The 20088-nt window shown below is 62.7% G+C and overlaps 2 protein-coding genes across 5 annotated transcripts; one reads left to right on the forward strand and one right to left on the reverse strand.

The window, feature by feature from the left end:
- The first annotated feature begins 2164 nt into the window (after nt 1-2164).
- On the forward strand, nt 2165-10925 carry CBX2 (chromobox 2). The gene is made up of 5 exons (XM_045835917.1): nt 2165-2310; nt 2399-2442; nt 3389-3454; nt 5792-5897; nt 7045-10925. Exons 1-5 carry the CDS (start codon nt 2239-2241, stop codon nt 8344-8346), a joined length of 1590 nt encoding a protein of 529 aa, XP_045691873.1. The 5' UTR covers nt 2165-2238; the 3' UTR covers nt 8347-10925.
- Nucleotides 10926-16625: 5700 nt separating this feature from the next.
- On the reverse strand, nt 16626-19512 carry CBX8 (chromobox 8). 4 transcript variants are annotated; one of them, XM_045835920.1, is made up of 6 exons: nt 19351-19512; nt 18914-19002; nt 18655-18720; nt 18241-18307; nt 18093-18122; nt 16626-17783 (listed from the first exon to the last, which is right to left on the reverse strand). In XM_045835920.1, exons 1-6 carry the CDS (start codon nt 19417-19419, stop codon nt 16890-16892), a joined length of 1215 nt encoding a protein of 404 aa, XP_045691876.1. In that variant the 5' UTR covers nt 19420-19512; the 3' UTR covers nt 16626-16889. The 4 variants fall into 4 exon arrangements, with proteins under 4 accessions (XP_045691876.1, XP_045691878.1, XP_045691879.1 ...); XM_045835922.1 differs by having other exon boundaries at nt 18914-18957; nt 19351-19491; XM_045835923.1 differs by lacking the exon at nt 18093-18122 and having other exon boundaries at nt 18914-18957; nt 19351-19491.
- Between the last annotated feature and the right edge of the window lie 576 nt (nt 19513-20088).

The following is a 20088-nucleotide window of genomic DNA, read 5'->3' on the forward strand; positions in this document are numbered from 1 at the left end:
CCCAAGAAGCTGATTTTCCCCCAGTGGGTTATGATCAAATTCTAGACAAATGTATTACTTTCTGGAAGAAAAAAAAATCCCCTTTTAAAGCTTTCTTTTCTTGTCTTTTTAAAGTGGTTTTATTTATTTATTTTTAGAGCGCGTGGAGGGAGAGGGAGAAAACATCGACGTGTAAAACATCTACTGGCTGCCTCTAGTGCACCCCCAGCTGGCAGCACACCTGCAAATCAGGCACGTGCCCGGACCGGGAATGGAACTGTGGACCTTTCAGTTTGCAGGCCAGCACTCAGACCACAGAGCCGTTTCAGCCAGGGCTAAAGCTTTCTTTTCTTAAAAAAAAAAAAAAAATTAAGCAGGTTTCCAGGATACTATGCATCACCGAGAGAAAACTGGGAACTTCTACGGCAAAAACCTCACGCCTAAGATGGACTGTGCAGGGAAACGTGAGTTGGAGCGGATCCAGCGACTGGCCCGATGACAACACACGGACCTCTGCCCTCAGCCCCACAGTGGACTGCGTAGCCACACGAGATGTGGAGGTTGTGAGCGGCTCTCTCACCGCAGGAGTGCAGGTCTCATCCCAAAACGAGGGTCCTGGGCTGGCAGCCCCTCCCAGGCAAGCAATCATTCCTGCCCACCCCCAGCGAATGTTCCTTCTTCCCGCCTCCCTTGCAAACAATACTGGAGTTGCAAACAATACCAGAGTTGCTCTGGTATCCCCCAAATTCTTTCCAGGATATCAGATGAATGTAACCTACTTAACCAAATAAACTGAAAAACTGCCAGAAATGGAAAGACCGGACTCCCGCATTTCCGAATTTCCTATGGCAGGCCTTCCCGGTAAGACAAAATACTCTTCTCCTGCAAAATCCTTTACAAATGTGGTTTTAATGATCAAAATTATATTGAGGCGCAGTCTGCCGCAACGAGAAACGACGTTTTCATTTGCTCAACAGAGAAGTCCTTTTGCAGCTGCGGTTCCAGGAAGACACGAAACCAGAAAGTGAATTGTCATTGAGGTAAATGGTATTGATGCGAAAAAAGGTACGGCTAATGTTTATCTCCTTTATTATCCGCCTGACTGCCTCACATTCAAGAGCTAAAAGACTTCAGGGGGAATTGCTCAATGCAACACGGATCTTAACAGCAGAAAATAAAAGGGGCGGCCTGCCACCAAGGACCCCCAAAGGGACTCCAAACTTCTTCCCGCCGGGTGCAATTGATCCAAATGATACAGATTTCCAAACCCCGGCGGGCCCACGAGTTAGTCCGAGGTTGGAACCCCCGCCTGAAACCTCGATCCCGCCGCCACACTCATTTCATCAAAATCGTGAAACGAATTAAGGCGCAGTTCCTGTTCTCCCTGCGTGCGCCCTGAAACCCGGGGCTGGACTCCACTCTTCGGAGCTAAAAGTGAAAAACACGGAGCAGCGCGCATTTTCAGTTGATGCATTGTCCTTTCTCGCCTTTGGGGATTAAAAAAAAAGCCGGGCTGCTCTGTTTTTGCTACCCTCCCTGCCCCCCGCCACCCCTCACCACCCCCCCTCGCTCCCCCGCAAGTACTTTGTCTCCCATTCCTTCCCCGCCCCCCGGCCCTTTTGCTCCCGCGCAAAATCCGAGTGCCCGAAACCCAGTTCAAAAAGGCGGAGGGCGGCTGGAGCCTGGCGCGCCCCGCAGCAGCGCCCCTCCGAGGTGGGGGCAGGAAGCGACCGCCGCGCTCGGGCCCGACTTCCCCCTTCGGGCCAGAACAATGGCTTTTTTCCTGCAAAACGAAGTTAGGAGGAGGCTGGGCACACCCCGGGGTCCAAGCAGGACTCCGCGGACAACTTCTCAGGTCTCAAGCCGCGCGGCGAGCCCCTCCTCCGCAAACACCCCCCGCTCCCGCTCCGCGACCACGAACGCAGCTCCCTCGCCGCGCCCGGAGACTCCCCAGGGCCGGTGCCCACCACACCCAAGCCCAGGCCAGCTTAGGACCCCGCGCAGACCCCCAGCGCCCGCCTGAAGCCGAACCCGCGGCAAACAATGCGCGCCCCGCCCCAAGCCCCGCCCCCGCGCACTCATTGGCCCGCGCCAGACCGGACAGCCGGCGGAGGCGCTGCGCGGCGCGGAGACAAGGCGCTGCAGCGGCGCGCGTGCGCGGGGCGGGCCTTGCGCGGGCGGGGGCGGTGCTTTGTGTGCGGCGGCTGTGCGGGGAGCGGCGGGCGCCGCGGTCGGGCGGGCGGGCGCGCGCGCGGCACCATGGAGGAGCTGAGCAGCGTGGGCGAGCAGGTCTTCGCCGCCGAGTGCATCCTGAGCAAGCGGCTCCGCAAGGTGCGTACGGCCCGCCCCCCCCCACACACGGCTCGCCCCGCGCCCTTCTGCCCGCCCCTGCTCACGCGCCTCCTCTCTCCCCCGGCAGGGCAAGCTGGAGTACCTGGTCAAGTGGCGCGGCTGGTCTTCCAAGTGAGTTCCCAACAATGCGGCGCCCGCCTTCCCGCCCGCGCCCCTCGATCCTGGGGAGGGGGTGATCCTGGGCCGCAGCGTCGCCAGGGAGCGGGAAGGAAGGCGTCTGTGCACTGCGCGGGAAGTTCGCATGGTCCCTGGGGGCTCCTCTGGCCCTGCGGGAGGGGGTGCCCAGGCTGCCCGGGGTGGCCCTTTGTTTACAAACCTGGGGGGTGCGGGGCTGCCGGCCTCCCCTTCGGGTCGCGGCTCAGACCACTCCCGGAGCCCCCGGCCCGCTTCCCTCCTGCGCCGCGCGTTCCTCCGCGCCCATTTGTTGCATGCGCCCCCTCCCCGCACTCGCGAGACCCCCTCCTCTTGTCCATATTTTCCCCGCTGTAACCTGAGCTGTCTATTGATGAATGCAGAGCTTGCTTTTTTTTCCCCCCCTTTAATGGGAGGGAAGGGACTTGGCATTCCGGAGGGGGCTCTGTTTACAGTCGCTCTCGAAGACCCGTTTCCCCTTTCTTCCAGGGCCATACTCTTCTTTGCTTTCCCCTCCCGGTGCCCCGGCCCGCGCTCGCCGGGGACGCCAGCCACGTTCTTAGTCTTTGGGCTGCGTTGCTCTGTGCCCCTCAGCCTCCCCCTCCCAGCATCCCCGACAGCCTTCCCTTCCCTCTCTGGCTCCGGGCCAGGCTTTGGGGGCTTCTCTCTGCCACTTTCCGTTTTGTTGGGATTTGTTTTCCTCCCAGGGGGAGACTGAGAGCCCTCCCGAGGTCGTGTGTTAATTGGGGAGTTGAGGTAGCGATTTCCCTGCTAGTCTGGAGATAAGATGCTGCCGGCCAGAGGTCTGTCTCTGGGAGCTCATCCTGGGCGAGCGTGGGACCTTGGGCCGCTCGGCCGTCCGCAGGGGCTGGCTTCCTGCTGGAGCGGCTGCCGTTTCACTGGGACCTGCTCTGTGCTTTTGCAGACACAACAGCTGGGAGCCGGAGGAGAATATACTGGACCCGAGGCTGCTCTTGGCCTTCCAGAAGAAGTGAGAGCGGGACAGCCATGGGAGAAGGGGGTGCTGTTGGGGGCGGAGGCTCTGGCACATTCGTGGGTGGCAGGGGTGCTGGCGCACCAGGGTCCTGAGCTTGGGCTGTGGTCTGAGGTTCCATAGCAGCTGTCCCCGGGGCCTCTGCTGGGACCTCCGTGAAGGTGGAGCCAGCTTCCAGGGCCCGGAGGAGCCCCCCACTTTCCCTGGGCCGGCCTGGGCTGTGTGCGTCCAGACCTGAGGACAGGGCTGCTTTTTGGTCTTCCCGAGGGCTGCACCTGCCGAGATGAACCTCCCTGATTCCTTCGTGAACAATTCCGGTTTCTGCAGACAGGACTGATAAAAAACGAAGGCATCGGGTTTGCCGCAAGGGTGCTGTTGAGCAAGAGAAGGCTCAGAGAGGGTGCTGGCACACACAGCACAGCGCTGGGCCGGTTGTGGCGTCTCGGTACCAACAACGGTGCTTGTCCTGTGGCTGCAAAGCAGACCGTCCTGAACGACGACACCACGGCGGCCCCTGGCTGGTCTCGGGGGCCAGATTAGCTTGTGTGATTCTAAATGGGCAGAGTTTTGTTTTGTTTATTTATTTACTTACTTTTAGAAAGCAGGGGAGGGAGAGAAACATCGATGTGCAAGAGAAACAGTCGGTTGCCTCTCACCCTCCCCCAGCTGGGGACCTGGCCCGCAGCCCAGGCACGTGCCCTGATCAAGAATCGAACCAGCGACCTCTCGGTTCGCAAGCTGGCACTCAGTCCACTGAGTCACGTCAGCCAGGGCGCTTATGTAGTGCTAGGTGTCCTTTGTGTTTTTAGGGAGGAAGCGGGTTAAGAGAGACCCTTGAGACGTGAGGAAGGGCTGGTGAGCATCTGGCAGTGGGTGGGCGCCGCACCCGGGCTCCGGAGTCCGGAGGTGCTGTTCCGGAACTCGCCTGGCGGGGAAAGGGGTGGGCACTCGGCTGGGGGTCGCCGTGTCAGCAGAGGCGACTCAATGAGCTACTCAAACACTGTCCCTGGTGGGGTCAGTCTGGCTGGCTGGTTGCCTGGTGGCCAAGCTGTGTCCCTGCTTCCTTCTGTCTAGCAGGGCATTTCGGGTCTCCTGAGAGGGCGGTGACACCCGTGCGGAACTAAGGGCGGTCCTTGGGCAGGGCGCGGACAGGAGGGGAGCCTGGGCTTGCCCGTGCCTCCGGAGAAGCCTGGCAGCCTCGCTCACTCCCTGCCGCCTGGGTTGTCACTCGGGCCCGGGGAGCCCGTGCGCAGCTCCACTCTTGGTCACAGCACCGAGGACGAGCATCGGGCTGGTGAAAGTCTCGGGGGCGGAGGAGTCTGAGCCACGATGGGGTGGTCTGGATTACACCCTGGGGGAGAGGAACCTGGGCAGGCAGGGGCTCTGCTCTCTCCCATGGGCCAGAAAGGTCCCCCTGGAAACTGGGAGCTGGCGGTGGGTTTGCCCGGTGTGGGCGTGTGGCCTTGGCCAGGAAGGAGCATCTTGGTGGCAGGGAGGAGGGAGACCAGTGGGGCGCTGCTGTCCTCTCGGGAGACGGGGCGGGCTGCTTGGGAGGGTTAGGTCTGTCTGGTGGCGGTAACTGGATTCTCTAGGAGATCACCTTCCAGGCCCCGGTGGGAGGGTGGGTGCCCATTTGAATTACCAGGAAACCCGTCCATGTAGGTCCTCTTCCCCAGCGGCAGTCTGCAGTGCAGGCCGCAAATAGGGCGGACTGCAGATCCTCTCCTGGCCCCACGGCCCCTGTGGAGCCCCTGGAGCTTCACCAGAGCAGTCGGGGAGCAGAGGGCCTGAGGAAGGGGAGACCCGGCGGGACTGCGGGCCGGGGCGCCCGCTGGGGGAGGGCTGGAGTGCGGAGCCGGACTGAAGCCCCTGGTTCCCCACCGTGCTCCTCAGACCGGAGGGGTTCTGTTGCAGGCACTGGGGGTGGGGGGCGGGGGGCCGGTCCTCACTCCCTGCCCTGGACTCCCAGTGTGAAATGAGGGGAGTGCTCCATGGGACCACCCAGACTCCCCGGGATACTCTAGAATTCCAGAGAACCGGTCGGCCTGCAGAAGGCGGCCGGGATCAGCACCGGGCTGTTCGAGGTGAGGGTCGGAGACACCCAGAGACCTGTCCATGTCCGGGCTGTGCTGGCATTTCTCTGACCTCTCTTTGCTCTGCGCAGACGAAGCAGGTGGACATGCCAGACCTGCGGGGACGTGGGTCTGGACCCCCACCCGGTGAAACCCACGAGGGGCTGCCGCGGGCCGGGCTGGCGTGTGGGGGGCGGCGGAAGCCCTAGGGTTCCACGTGGCGGGAGGAGGGTCGGGGACCCTGACTGGTGACTGTCCGCAGGGAGCACGAGAAGGAGGTGCAGAACCGGAAGCGAGGCAAGCGGCCCCGGGGCAGGCCGAGGAAGCACACGGTGATGTCCTCCTGTGGCCGCCACTCCAAGCTTAAGGTGGGCGGGGGCAGCCCTGATGTGTGGCGGCTTGCCTTCTGGCACTCAGGGCGGGGTGGAGGGTGGAGGGCTTTGGGGAGTGAGGCCCTGGCCTCTGACTCAGTCCCTGCTGCCCCTCAGTCCTTGGCCGGGGCTGGAGGGGGGGTGGGCAAAAACGAGCTTGCAGCACCCCTACCCCCACCCCCAGCTGGTGTCCTGTTCTTTGCCGTCCATCCTGCACGCCTTTCTACTGGGTAGCAAATCCTACAGGGCTGCTGACCATTTTTTCTGTCACCCGCAGTGGCTTATGGGGAACAGGAAGCATGCACACAGTAGGTGCTCAGGTTTGCCAAGTAGGTGCAGCTAACTGGGCAGCCCCCAGATTCCCCCTACCTGGAGCCCATGGTACCGCCCCCCTCCCAACAGTTCACAGCAGCAGGGGCTCTGGGGGCCCTGACCCAGGACCCTAAAACCACATTTTGTGGCTAAGAGCGTGGTCGCTTCCGTAAAACCTCCTGGGAGGCCGGGAAGGCTCTGCGTTCAGTCCCGTCAGCCGGTTGGCAGCCAGCGGCACGGGGACCTGAGAGAGAGGTGGGTGTCCTTAGCTCTCGGGGGGCACCCTGGAGACAGGGGACAGTGGGTGGTGTTCCTGTGTGCGCACGGTTCCTGGGGTCGGATTTGGAAATGGGGAGGTCGGAACCGGCGCCCGCCTGCCTTAGGCCGCAGAGCCCTGTGCACGCCTCCATCCGAGTCTCCACCTCGGGGGGCGAATAGGCGGCGCTGCTCCGAATTTCCCTTCTGGAATTGGCTGCAGGGGGGCTGCAGCTGCGCTTGTGTGTCCCCCCCACACACACACACACATAAAAGCTGACGCTGTCTGGGTGCCGTGTGCGGTTCTCTCTGTCGCTCTGACTTCGTTGCACGGACACCCTCTGCCCGTTTTTCTTTGTCCTGCTTGTAGCTGCATTTCATGGAAACTCCTCAGGGACCCTTACACGCCTTTTCTGGGCCAGAGAGGCGAGAAGCCACCCTCGGCCGGCTGCCTCTGGTCTGGAAGCCGTAGGAGGGGCTGGCTTCCAGGGGCCTGACACCCCTCGGGGAAAGCGTGGGTTCCGGACTCCGGGGACCAAACCGCGGAAAGGGTGACACCTCCCCTTTGTCTTCGCAGGACGCCGACGCCGCCTCCAAGTGCAAGTCCAGCAGCTCCTCCTCGTCCTCCACCTCCTCCTCGTCTTCCTCGGATGAAGAGGACGACAGCGACCTGGACGCCAAGAGGGGCCCCAGGAGCCGGGAGACCCACCCGGTGCCTCAGAAGAAGGCGCAGATCCTGGTGGCCAAGCCCGAGCTGAAGGACCCCATCCGGAAGAAGCGGGGCCGCAAGCCCCTGCCCCCGGAGCAGAAGGCGGCCCGGAGACCCGTGAGCCTGGCCAGGGTGCTGAAGACCGCCCGGAAGGACCTGGGGGCGCCCTCCGGCAAGCTGCCCGCTCCGCTCAGCGCCCCCGTGGCCGGCCTGGCGGCGCTGAAGGCCCACGCCAAGGAGACGTGCGGCGGCCCCAGCGCCATGGCCACCCCGGAGAACCTGGCCGGCCTGATGAAGGGCGTGGCCGGCAGCCCGGGCCGGGGCGGCGTCAGCTGGCAGAGCTCCATCGTCCACTACATGAACCGCGTGAGCCAGAGCCAGGCCGCGGCGGCCAGCAGGCTGGCGCTCAAGGCCCAGGCCGCCAGCAAGTGCAGCCTCGGGCTGGACCTCAAGGTGAGGACGCAGAAGGGGGAGCTGGGGTTCAGTCCCCCAGGAAGCAAAGCCCCAAAGGCCCCCGGCAGCGGGGCGGTGGAGCAGAAAGCGGGGAACGTGGCAGGGCCCCCGCACGTCCACGGCAGCGGCAAGGTCCCGGCCAGTTGCCTGAGCCCCCAGCCTGCCCCCACGCAGGAGCTGAGCCTCCAGGTCTTAGACTTGCAGAGCGTCAAGAACGGCACACCTGGGGTGGGCATGGTCGCCCGCCATGCCTCGGCCAACAAGGGCGTCCCTGCCACCGTGCCGGGCACTGGGAAAGGGGCCGGCGCCGGGGGCAGCGGGGCCAGTGTGCTGACAGACGCCAGCAAGAGTGAGAAGCTGGCGTCCAGGGCCGCGACTGCGCCCACCCCTGCAGGCAAGAGGGACTGTGTCAAGGCCTGTGTGGCTCCTGGAGGGCAGGAGGGGCCCGGGGCCCAGGGCGACCCCCGCAAGGCGGCTGCGCTGCTGGAGCTGAGCACCGGCGAGGAGAACAGCAGCTCCGACTCGGACCCCGACTCGACCTCGCCGCCCGGTGCCAAGCAGAACCTGTCCGTGTCTGTGCAGACCAGCCAGGACTGGAAGCCCCCCCGCAGCCTCATCGAGCATGTCTTTGTCACCGACGTCACTGCCAACCTCATCACCGTCACGGTGAAGGAGTCCCCCACCAGCGTGGGCTTCTTCAACCTGCGGCACTACTGACCGAGTGGCCGCCGCCACCGCCAGGGCCTCCCCTCCCGTCTCTGGCCTCTGGCCTGCTCCAGAGGGGCCGCGCCCCACACCGTCTCCGGGGGCCGGGTGGCCTTGAAGAGCATGCTCAGAAAGCCTCCCTGGACCCCGGCCCTGCCTGTGAGGCCTGGCCAGGGCGCCACCATGATGCCTTGCAGGGCCTGGCCCGGCCCCACTCCTACCTCTGGGCCTTTGCTTCCCGCCGGCCTCAGGGAGTCCGGGCAGCTGCCCAGGGCTGGAGCCAAACCTCACACTCCCTGCTTACCTACCTGCAGGGCAGGGGGTCGGCGCTTCTCCTGGTGCAGAGTGGCTCTTCTGCCCCCTGGGGGCGACAGAGTGTATTGGGGGCTGGGTGGGGGGCAGGGGAGCCCAGCCAGGCCTCCCTGGTTGCAACTGCCCCTCAGAGTCGCCTGAGCTGGTACAGGCAAGGGGACCTGCTGTGTCTGTCCTCCGCCACTGACAGCTGAGGGCTGTGGCCTTAATGTAAAAAGACAGGTCTTGCAGTGGAGGGGGTGGTGGCTGGGAACCTGCCTCGATGCCAGCTAACCCTGGTTCACACGGACAGCTGCGGGCCCCGGGGGCCGACCCGGAAGTGCCACTAGGCCGGGAGGGCTCCACCCCAGAGCTGTCGGACCTGATCGGCCTCTGAGTTCAGGGAACGGGACGAGGAGGTGGGACTGGCTGTCAGCAGGCCCCTGGCACGGACCGCCGAGGCCCAGCCTTGGCCCGGCACACGGCCCCTGCCCACTGGCCATGCGGTGGCCTTGCCCTGTCCCCACCCTTGGAGAGGTGCCACCTTCCCTGACAATCTCCCCACCTCCGGGGGCTTCGTGTCCTTCCCAGCTGAGAAGCTGGCTCCCTGTAGCATTTGGGGAGTGGGACAAAATCAGTGACCCACCTGGCCAAGAGCCCAGAGAAAGGTCAGACCTGCTACCACCACACACCCACCGGCTGGCTGTCCGGGGGTGCTGCCTCGTGCAGTGACCAGCATCAGAATTGGGGGCAGAGAGATGGGTCACCTTGGTGGGGGGCCAGTGCGTATTTGTAAAGCCAAAAAAATGGGGGGCTTTGGGGGGCACTTCAGTTACTGGTTACAGTTGGCCAGCCAGGGTGGGACTCTTTCCTCTGTCCCCACGGCCTTAACTGCAGGGGAGCAGGGCCCAGGCTCACTCAGTGGGCTGTGGCCTCCGAGGGTGGGGCCTGTCCCACTTGCAGGGCCCCAGTCCCCCCCGCCCTCCACGCCAAATAGGAAGCATGGCTTCTGTGTAGCCGAACCACTTTCAACAGCGTGCCTTTGGGGACAGCCCGTGTCCAGGACCTCACTGAGGGGCACCCACATGACGTTTCTGGGTCTCCTGTGGTCACCACGCTGGCTGTGGCAGGGACAGTGCCCACAGCCTCTGAGTCCCGCTGCCCCTCCCGCCTGCCACCCCTCTGCCTTAGAAGCTGCGGCTCCCTCCAGGCCTGCGGAGCGACCCTAGGCTTCCAGGGGCTGCGGGCCGACGTCATCACCAGCAGCCAGGTCTCCGGGAACGACTTGGCACCATTCTGTTTACCAGCCATCGTGATCCCAAAGTTTGAGCCCGCGAGCCCCTGACTCCCAGCCTCTCCGCCTCCTCACCTCGTCCCGTGTGTTTCTTGGTGCTTGTGACTCCGAGCACCGTGTGTGTGTGTGCATGGGTGCGTGTGTGCACTCCGGCGTGTGCAGGTATGGCGGCCTTGGCTGGGGTGGGGTCGCATGTGTGGGGCTGGCCATCGTGTTTACCAATACACAAAAGTCCTCCTTTGCTGCTACGTGTGCATGCGTGTCCGGGCACCGGCCCCACGGCCTGTGTGCTGCGGGGTCCCTGCCACACGGGCGGTCACTGCACATTGAGTAGGTGTCTCGGTCCTGTTGTGTCCGCTTCTGTGCCCGATGGGAGAAAGTGGCCAGTCTGTCCTCTTCAGAGCGTTCGGCGTATTTTGTATGTATATATATTTTTGGTACCAAAAAGAGTGTTCCTTGTTTCGGACACACTCAAAGTTCTGACCTAAGAGGGCTGTGGGCCTGGCTGCAGGTTTCCTTGGGGGGAGGGCCAGGGCTTTCCACCGGTGCTGACGACTGGCTTGATTTGTTTTTCATTAGGGAAAAAAAAAATTACTTATGTATACCACTTCTAATTGCTTTAAACTGCGGCTGTTGGCTTAGCAGAACAAAAGTGGATGCTTGCCCTGGGAAACCCAAGGCCGCTGCCAGCGCAGGACAGCAGCCCAGCCCCCACGTGCAAACAGGACCGACCGCCAGAGGAAATGCTTCCCCCAGGAAGCCCGCCGGGGCGCGGGGGCAGGGGGTGGGAGGAGGGGAGAGGTCGTGCCTAGAGGACCCGATGCGTGCTCACGCACACCTAAAAAATTCCTGCGCATCTTCTAGTATTTTTGGGAAACTAACACTAGCGGTAGGTTGCAGACTTTTAGACCGATGTTAATTTATTTTGCGGGGGAACACTGACATTGGCAAATGTGTGAGAAGACCTTTGTCTTTTGAACTTTTAGTACACCAATAAATATTTTTCTGTAACCTGTCAGCCTGGCGTGTGCCTTGAGTGGGGCCAGGGAACACAGATCTCTTCCTGGAGGCCAAAAACGTCCACACGACTGAGCCAAAGGGCGGAATAAAACAAAGGCTGAGGGGACGACGGCCTAGCCACTTCCCCGGGGTGCGGAGAAACACTTTTTCCTGAGCAAAGGCACAGGTTGCTGCTACTGGCCTCCGGTGGGTCGGGGCCGGGGATGCTGTGACACATCGTAGACTGGCTTGGAGACCTCCCAGAAACGGATGGTTGGGGTTCGAACAACCCAAAGTCCCTCCCCTCTCCCCAGAACCCAAAGATCCCGTGTTGGGAAGCCACTCAACCCCTGGAATCCTCCACATGTGGTAACACTTTAGAAGGACGCGGCTATGAAATTCCAGAGGAGTTGCCGCAAAGCACAAGAAGCTTTGTATCTTCCGGGCTACTGCCACGCCTAACCCTCGGCTCGGGGCAGAGGTGATTGGCTCACGAAATAACCTCCCCTGGTCCTTTAAGTTCTGCATCGCCCTCCGCATGAATTTATTCATGCATTTCAGCCTCCGGGGAGAATCCGCTCCCTTTCAAGTGAGAAGTTGGGCCTAGATGCTGGCGGCCGCGGCGGGTTGGAAGCCGGCTGGGCAGACGGCCTGAACGTCTCAGTTCAGGGGGAGGTTCTCGCTGCAGCTGGACACGCAGCCCCGGCGCTGGGAGCTGGAAATCAGATTCTCACCGCGAAGGCTGCCGGCCTGTGTTCTTTGTTGCGCCTTCGAAGGCCGGAGCTGTTTTGTTTCGGAGAAGGCTGGCCGGGACACCCCCAGCCCTCCTGTCCTGGGGCGTCTGAGAGCTGCGGAAAGGGGCTGGGGACGGGCCGGGAAGGAGCAGGCCAGCGGAGTCGGGGCGGCGCTGCCTGCCGCCCCTTGCCCCCTGCCGACACCCCTGTGGCTTTCCTCGGAGTAATTTCTCCAGAGCCTAGGCCAGACGGGTGCGGGCCCGGCCCACGGCCGCCTTTGTTAGTTTTATGCGCTGCCGATCTAATTGCCTAATCCGCCGCCTTCCCAGAAGAACCGGCCGGGCTGCCAAGGGGCCCAACCGGGCCGGAGGGCTCAGCCTAGAGCACACCCTCACGCCCCCACCCTCCCCCCGCCGCCCCGGTTCAGTCCGAAAGCGCCAGGCACGATCGGGCTCCACGACGGGGATCCGGCCGGCCGGACGAGGCCTTCGCCACCTCCACGTTCCCGGCTCGAGGGCCTGGCTGCAGGGAGGGCGCCGCGGGGGTGCGCGCTCTAGCGTGCTCTCGGGTAGGGGGAGGAGGTGTTCCCTTCTCCTTTCGGGACCCGGAGAGACGAGGGCCGGCCCGGGAGGGGTGGGCCCCCGGGAACGGGACTGCGACCATCGCCTCTAGAGGGCGCGCGCGTCCCGCCAACTGCAGGCCGCCGGCTCTTTGGACGCGCGGGCAAGTTCCCTACTTCGGGCTGTGCGCTGCCGGTGGGGGGGGGCGGGCGGGGGAACCGAATTGCAGGACCCGCACCCTAACCGCCCCAAGAAGGCCCTAAACAGCCTTTGTTTCCCAAGTGTCTGGGAGAAAACCCTGGCCACAGCCCACGGCCTCTTTCCCTATGCCCAGTCTCCCCCGAGGCCAGACGCCCGCGGGGGAGCCTGGGCAAGCCCTTGAGCGCCCTGACTCGGGCTCCAACTGGGTCCGAGGCTTCCCCCGGGGCCTGGAGGACTTTTCGATGAGAAGAGGAGGTCAAGGGTATGAGCCCCCAAAGTGCTGGGTAGGAATGTCCGCCGTCTGGCCTTGCGTGCACAGCGCAAGGCCTCGGCTAGGGTCCGTGCGCTGGAAACACGGAAGGAACAGAAAAAGGCACCGTACTCGACGCTCTCGGAAAAGCCATAAACATTTCACTGCAACCAGCGTGTGTGCGGGGCCGGGCTCCGTGCTAGCAGCGGCCGCACAGGTCGGCTCTGCCCTCCTGGGTCGCCGGGGAGCGGCCCCGTGCCGGGCGGCCCCGCCGCCTGAGGCCTCCGCACCTGGGCGCTTTTTCCGAGAATCCGCCCAGGGAACGGAAACCCGGGGTAGGAGCTCCGGGTCAAAGCCAGGGGCTGTGGTGGCCGGCCAAGCGGGGAAAGGGCACAGCGACGGTGGCTTCCATCTCCCTAAGCACAGCCCACTGTGCCGCCCCAACGCCCAGGAGCCCACACCGGCGGAGGGAGTCTCAGCAGGGCAGCCCCCTTGGCTTGGGGGCTGACGTCCTGCTGTGACCCGTAGCAGACCACCCCGCTCCACCCTCGCCCGCTGACTGTGCTGGGGCGGGCGTGGGCCCCTCACGACCGAAGGGCACTCAACGCTCTGCCCCCCGCACCCTCGAGCCCGGGCTGCCCCCCACACTGGCCACTGAACTGGGGCATGTGGCGGGGAGAGCTCCACCAAGGCCCGGGTCGTGACTTGTGGGCCAAGGTTAGGAGATGCGGGGGAAGGACGATGCCCTCAGCCCGCCCTTGGGGCTCTGCTAGTGCGCCCGGACCTGGGCTTCCTCGTGGGGTGACATCTATGGGGGCTTTGGGGGTGGAATTGGGTTCCGCGCCGTGGCCACTTTGGGGATCCCAAGGGCGCTCCTCCACTCTGGTTTCACAACCCCGCCCCCACGAGGGCCAGCCAGGGCCCAGAATTCCCCACCCCCACCCTGCGTTCTAGTCTCTCCCAGGCCGGCCTGGCCCAAGCCCAACATTGGAGGCTCCGGCCCCCAAGAAGACTAGGGGCCGGACCGAGAGGCTGTTGGGGCTCGCGGGGGGTTGCAAGGCTGCGCCGCGGCAGCTCCGGGTTCACTAATCACATCAGCTCGCTCTGCGCCAGCTCGAAGCAGCCAGTTGCCTAGCAATACCCGAGAATTCAATTCCTCAATCAATAGGCGCGAGGCGCTGCATTTCGGGGGGTGCTGGCGAGGCCGGCTGGGTCTGGGGAGCGGGTCCGACGACAGTCCTGGGGAGCAGGCCTGAGCGCCCACCCGGGGAGCGCGACGGCAGGGAACCCGGGCGTCGAGGACCAGTGACGTCGAGCCTGGGGGTAGGGCTCGCTGTGCGAGACCCTCCAGACCGAAGGGTGGGGCGCAGAGGTCGCGCCCATTCTCCTGGTGCCCCCGAATTCTGCTCGGTCCCAGAGAAGTTCAGTAGGTAAGAGAAGAAAGTCACAACCCACCCCCCGCCCCGGAGGGAAAGAGGGCCATACCCTGCTCCCTCCCAAGCCCCCTCCCTCTCCCCCTAGTTGGAGCTCCCCCAGTTGGGGAAAGGGCCTTGGAGGACTGGAGGGTCCCAGGCTGTTGGAGGCGAAAGTGGGGGGTGGGGTGGGTAATGAGAGAGGAGGGAAGCGTCCTCTCTTCCCCTGAGCCTCTTCGGTCTGCTCCAGTGGGCCAAAAAAAAAAAAAAAAAGGAATAAAACGGAGACTCGTCTCTATTTACAAAGTATATATTTAAACACGTAAAAAGCGGCATTGGGTACAGACATTCACGACTGCAGAAGACAGGTGCCGCGGCTTCACTCTGGAGCTGAGGCGGAGATCGACCCGAGACTTGTAAAAATCTTAGACTTAAGTAAACCCAACACGTCCGGCGCGGCTTCGGACTTCCAGCCACGCGCCCCAGGCCCCGGGCCCCTGCCCGCCCACCCCCCCCCCCAGGTCAGCGTCGCAAGAGCGAGCGAAGGAGACACACAAGCCACGGACAGACGGCAGGACAGAGGGCCGGTGGGCGCAGAACCAGGCCAGCCGGAGGGAGGGGGGTGGGAGGGAAGGGTGAAGTCAGCCGAAAGGGAGGGAGGGAGCGAGGGAGCGAGGGAGGGAGGGCCGGCGGCAGCCAGGTATAGACACGGGCCCCGAGTCACCGTCCACTTGACACCAGACAGGTCCCTTCCATGAAGTGTCTGAAAATAGCGTCGACATTTAAATAGATACACTCAGTCAACGGCGCTTCTTTATACAAAGGCTAAAATACCAGTTTTACAAACGTGAGCAGATAAAAATCCCCATTCGGGGGCTTCTCTTTATAGGCGCAGTTTAATATTCAAAACCAAACAAGATCGTGGAGCACACGGGCCCACTCCTTTTCACCCCCTCTCTGTCAAGGCAAGAACGTCTGGAGGGGAAGCGAGGCGGGCGGAGAAGCTGGAGGAGGGAATACAGAAGTGAGGGGGACGACGAGGCTGGGGGTCCTGCCCCGTCGCCTCAGCGAGCCGCGAACGCCCCCTCGTCCCGGCTCCCCCTCTCGCTCGCCCCGAGTCTGTGCTTCCTCCGGCGCCAGGAGCCCCCACGCCCCTCCCTCGACGAGCACTGGGAAGTTGCATCTCCTCTGGCCCTTTAAGGGCGGGGAGGCCGCGGCTCAGTCCTCGAAGGGAGGGAGGAAACCGATTTGTGCTTTTGAGTCAAGCGGGGCGCACGTTCTGCGTCCCTGGAGCGCGGCGTGGTCGCGAGCTGGCCGGGGCGGGGGCGCCCGGGACCCGCCGGCCTCCGCGCAGGGCCTCCCCCGCCGCGGCCGTCCCTTCTCCAACCCCCGCTCCTCCCCCTCTGGCGGAGTTTGAAGTCGAGTTCAAATAGAGAACACTCCGCGAATCGAAAAGGCCTATAAATTATAGCTTTTGCTTTTAAGAAGGAGGGGGGAGTGAGGTAAAAGCAAAAGTTCTGATGCGCATTCTTGGATGAAAACCTCGCCTCGTTCCTCCCTCCCCTCGCCCCGCGGAGCCGCCGGGACGCGAGTCCTGCCCGGCGCCCAGCCCCGGGCCCAGACCCTCCACCGCGCTCGCAGCCAGGCCGCGTCCAGGGCCGCGGCGCGAAGCCCCGCTGCAGCCGCGCCTGCCGCCGCGCCTCCCTCCGTGGGTCCGCCGGGTGGGCCTGTGGGGCCGTGCATCGGTCCGGGAGCTGGCGGCCCGCCCTCCGCGAGGGAGGGCGGCGAGTCCAACGCTTCCTGGGAGATGGGGGCCACCGTGTCCGCTTCTGGCGCAGCTAGCGGACGCGAGAGGGAAGGTCCACCCCCAGACACTTTTCTCTGAACAACTGTCTCCGGCTCTGGCCACTGACATGCAATCCTCCCAATTTATCCTGGCATTTCGGGAATGTAAACAGATTCGCTGGGTTTCTTTTCTTTCTGTGGAGTAAAGAAAGGAATGGAGGGAACGGGGAGGTTTTATCCACATGACTGACACGCACACGATCTGGTCTGCGTGTGTAACACACATCTCCGTAAAGTGCATTTCCTGGTGTGGTCCTGGGGGAAGTCGGCTGCTCCCCCCCACCCGCGACTTTTCACGTTCAAAGTCACACGCAAAAATGATTCAAGTTAATACTTTTTCCCCCTTAACAGACTTCTTAATCTTAAAAAAAAAAAAAAAAGGGAAAAACAGACTGACCCCACCCTCCTTTTTTCTGATTGGGGAGCCAACCTTTTGCTAGCCTGGGCGGCCAATGGGAAGAGAGAAAAAATCCGGGTCCTGCCTTGGTTTCCAGGGGTCTGCCTTGGGGCTGTGGGAAACGGGAGGAGGGGCGACGTGGGCCAGCTAAGTCCCTCCAGACGCCACCAGAGGCCCACTACCCACGTCCCCAGCCCCTCCAGTGCCCTGGGCAGCGGAGGGGCCCCTCCTGCCCCAAGCGAGCCTGTCTGCCCCGACTAAACCACACTGCGTCTCTCTCTCTCTCTCTCCTCGTTAAATAAAACAACTTCAAGAGTTGAAATATATATATTTAGATATTTTTTCTTAAATAACATATTTACATCTAATAGAAAATATAACTCTAGAGATAATCTTCCAACCAAAACTGAGAGGGAGGAAGGAGGAACGAAGGGGGGCGGGCCGTGTGGAGGTGGGGAGGGGACCAGCCGCAGGGCCGCCTCCCACCTGGAAATCAAAAGCATCCTTTATGCCAAGCTTGCGCTCTCACTCTCTCTCCTGCTCTCTTGTCCCGGAATTGCCCACCCAGCAATTCATCTCTTCTCTTTAAAAAAGCCTTGGTCCGTGTTACTTTCCTTAATGGTGACGGTCAAAAAGTTTGAGGTCACGTCGGTGACCACCACCTTCTCCAGGTTGGTCAGAGAAGGACTCCAGGATTCTTCCTCTGGGTCCCCCAGTATTCTGGCCACTGGGATCCTGGCGATGAGGGAGGGTCTGCCCCCCTGACCCCCCATGTCCCGATACAAGCCTCCCACAGAGCTGGGGGTGCCTGAGCCGTGCCGGACCCGGGGCCCACCAGGGTCCAGGGCACCCTGGCCTTTGGCCTCCAGGAAGGCGGCTCTGTGCTTTATGACCCTGGCGGGAAAGGTGTCCACAGCCAGCTTGCCTGTGGCCTCGGCCAGGCTGGGGCTGGCCACGCCACACTGAGCCAGCTCGGAGTCCTGCCTGCGGGCCAGCTGGATCACGCTGTGGCCTGCTGGGAACTTTCCTGCCCCCGAAGAGGCCTCCTCCAGCTTCCTGTTCTTGAGGTAATCTCCCAGGCCATCGCTGGGTTCTCCCAAGGGCCTCTGCGACGGGTCCAGGAGCTCCTTGCGGGGCTTGGGGCCTCTCTTCTTAGAGCTGTCCCCAGGCGAGCTGGGTTTGTCATCCACGCGGCTGGCACCCCGTTCACGCTCCCGCTCCCTTTCACGGTCCCTCTCCCTCTCGCGATCCCGGTCCCTGTCACGGTCCCGAGGGGGCTCCACTCGGCAGGTGCTGCTGGTGCTGCTGCTGCTCCCCGGCGGGGACAAACCCATGTTCCGAAGGCCCTCTCGGGCCCGGGAAGTGGAAGCCAGCTCCTGGGGCGAACGGCCAGGGTAGGGGATCCGGATGCCCCGGGCAGAGTCGCTTCGGAACTCGTACGTTTTGGCCTTGGCCTTGGCCTGGGCCTGGAGGAGAAAAGTGGCATCAAGAGTGGAGCAGGGTCCCGCCCATGAAACCCCCAGGACCCCTCTTCCGGCCAGCCTCCCGGTTCACCCTCCAAAGCCTCAGAATTTCTATATGGGTAGGGGTGGGGCTTAGGGGTGGTGTGGTCTGGGGAAGGGGTAGAGGGTTGGTCTGGGAGCAGCCATTTGGAGCAAGCACATTGCTTGCATTTGATTATACATCTATTTCGATTGGCTGGGGGTGGGGCGGGTGGGAATTTTTGAATGACTAAGGCCCTCCCCCCAAGACACCCCTTAGGCACAGTCACTGACCTGGTCCACAGCCTGTCTGGGGACTCCCTCCTAGATTACAAATAAGCAAAGTGTGTGGACACCCCATTGGTTCATGAGCCCTCAGGGCCCCCATCCCACAAACTGACACAGCAACACTGCAATCCGCCCTCAGACAACGCCATCCTACCTTGAGGAGGAAGGTTTTGGGTTTGGGCCCTCGCTTTTTGGGGCCATAGAGCTCCATCTCTCGCTCCCTGGAGGCAGGAGGTGGGAAAGGGGGCATGTGAGCAGTGACACTGGGTGGAGCTCCAGGCCAGGCTGGAGAGAAACCACCCTCTCCCTGCTCTTAAGTGAGAAGCTGAGCGGGTTAGCTCAGTTGGTTAGAGCATCTTCCTGATATACCAAGGTTGCAGGTTCAATTCCTGGCCAGGACACATACTAGAATCGATGAATGCATAAATAAGCAGAACAACAAAAATCAATGTTTCTCTCTCTCTTTCTCCCCCTCCCAGCCTCTCCCTTCCTATCTCTAAAGTCAATAAATTAAATAAGTAAATAAATAAATAAATAAAAAGAAGCTGAGTCTTGGAAGAGCCTGTACCTTTCCTCAAAGGCTGCGAGCAGGCGTGCATCCAGGATGTTTTCCTCGGGCTCCCATGTGCTGTACCTAGAGGGATCAGGAAGGAGTGGAAGGAGTGGGCGTCAGTCCCGGGAACAGGGAAAGAGCAGCGGGTGTGTGTGTGTGTGTCTGTAACTTTTCTTGTTGCATTGCATTGTATTTCAGCATAAAGGGAAAAAAGAGGAAGAAAGAAACCTCCCGAATAACAGTCTGGGTTGAGAACTGCATATAACCTACTTACTTCTGCGACCAGCCCTTCCATTTCACGAGGTATTCCATGCGTCCCTGCGGATGCAAAGGGGAGAATACGTGTGTGCACGGGAGAAACGCCTGAGGAGGACACAAGAAATATATGCAAAAATGCATGCACCAAATGAATGCGTGAAATCCTATCGCGAAAGGCACGCGTCCACCCCCTGCACGCATGGCCCCCTGCACGAAACGCTGCACAAAGTGCATGCACCGGCATTCATCCCCCCACCCCGCCCCCCACCCATGCAATCTGTGCATCGCTGCAAGTCTAAGGAAAGCGCTTGGGCTCAGAGCCGCTGCTGCCGCCGCGGCCGCGGCCGCTGATGGGACCTGGGGGAAGGGAAGCTGGGCTGCAGCAGGGGGAGGGAACCCGGGCCCAGAGGGGAGGGCTCGGCCGGCCTCGGCCCAAGGCCCAGGGGCACCTACTTTCCGTATGCGCCGTTTCAGTAGGGCTTCGGCCGCGAACACCCGCTCCCCAACCGCTGAAAGCTCCATGTTGACTCGCCGCTTCCCCCCTTGGCTGCTACCAGGAGCAGAAAAGCAGCAGCCAGCGCACGACAGACCATAATACTCTCCCGCTTACGTCAGTTCTCCTCCCCCTCCCGCGCTCTCGCTCCCTCCCCGCCCCCTCCAGCTCTCGGTTTCCCCCCTCCCCTGCCGCCCAGCGCTTCCTCCCGCCCCACGTGTTGCTAACGACGTTGCTAAAGCCGAGCGGACAGGGTCTGCTCCCCCGCGAGCTGATTGGGCAAGCACCGAGCCACGCCCCTCTCCCTTTCTCCCCCGCGTTGCTACGTGACCCGCGTTCCAATCGCCAGGGGGCGGAGTCCGAGGCGACTCAAGGGACAGAACGCGAGGGGGTGGGGCCGACGCCGGAAGTGACGTCGCGGGGAGGGCGGCCCGGCTGCTGTCAGTCTGCGGAGCTGGCGAGGGGGGCCGTTCTCCCTGTGTCTTCGCCTGGGCCCCCTCCCCCGCCGCCAAGTTGTCCCTCCGGTGCTCAGCGTCCCCCACAGCTCTCGCTGGGACCCCCGCGGCGGTGTCAGCCAGGCCCCGCCCCTTCGGCAGACCCCGGCCCGCCCCGCCCCCACTCCCCACACTCGCGCCCTCCCCTCCCCCCGCCACCCGCGCCGCACAATGCACAATGCACAGGTGCTGGGGCGCTGCGGG

Source organism: Phyllostomus hastatus, unplaced genomic scaffold (assembly GCF_019186645.2).
Source record: "Phyllostomus hastatus isolate PE091 unplaced genomic scaffold, TTU_PhHast_1.1 phas_contig_210, whole genome shotgun sequence".
Lineage (NCBI taxonomy): Eukaryota > Metazoa > Chordata > Mammalia > Chiroptera > Phyllostomidae > Phyllostomus > Phyllostomus hastatus.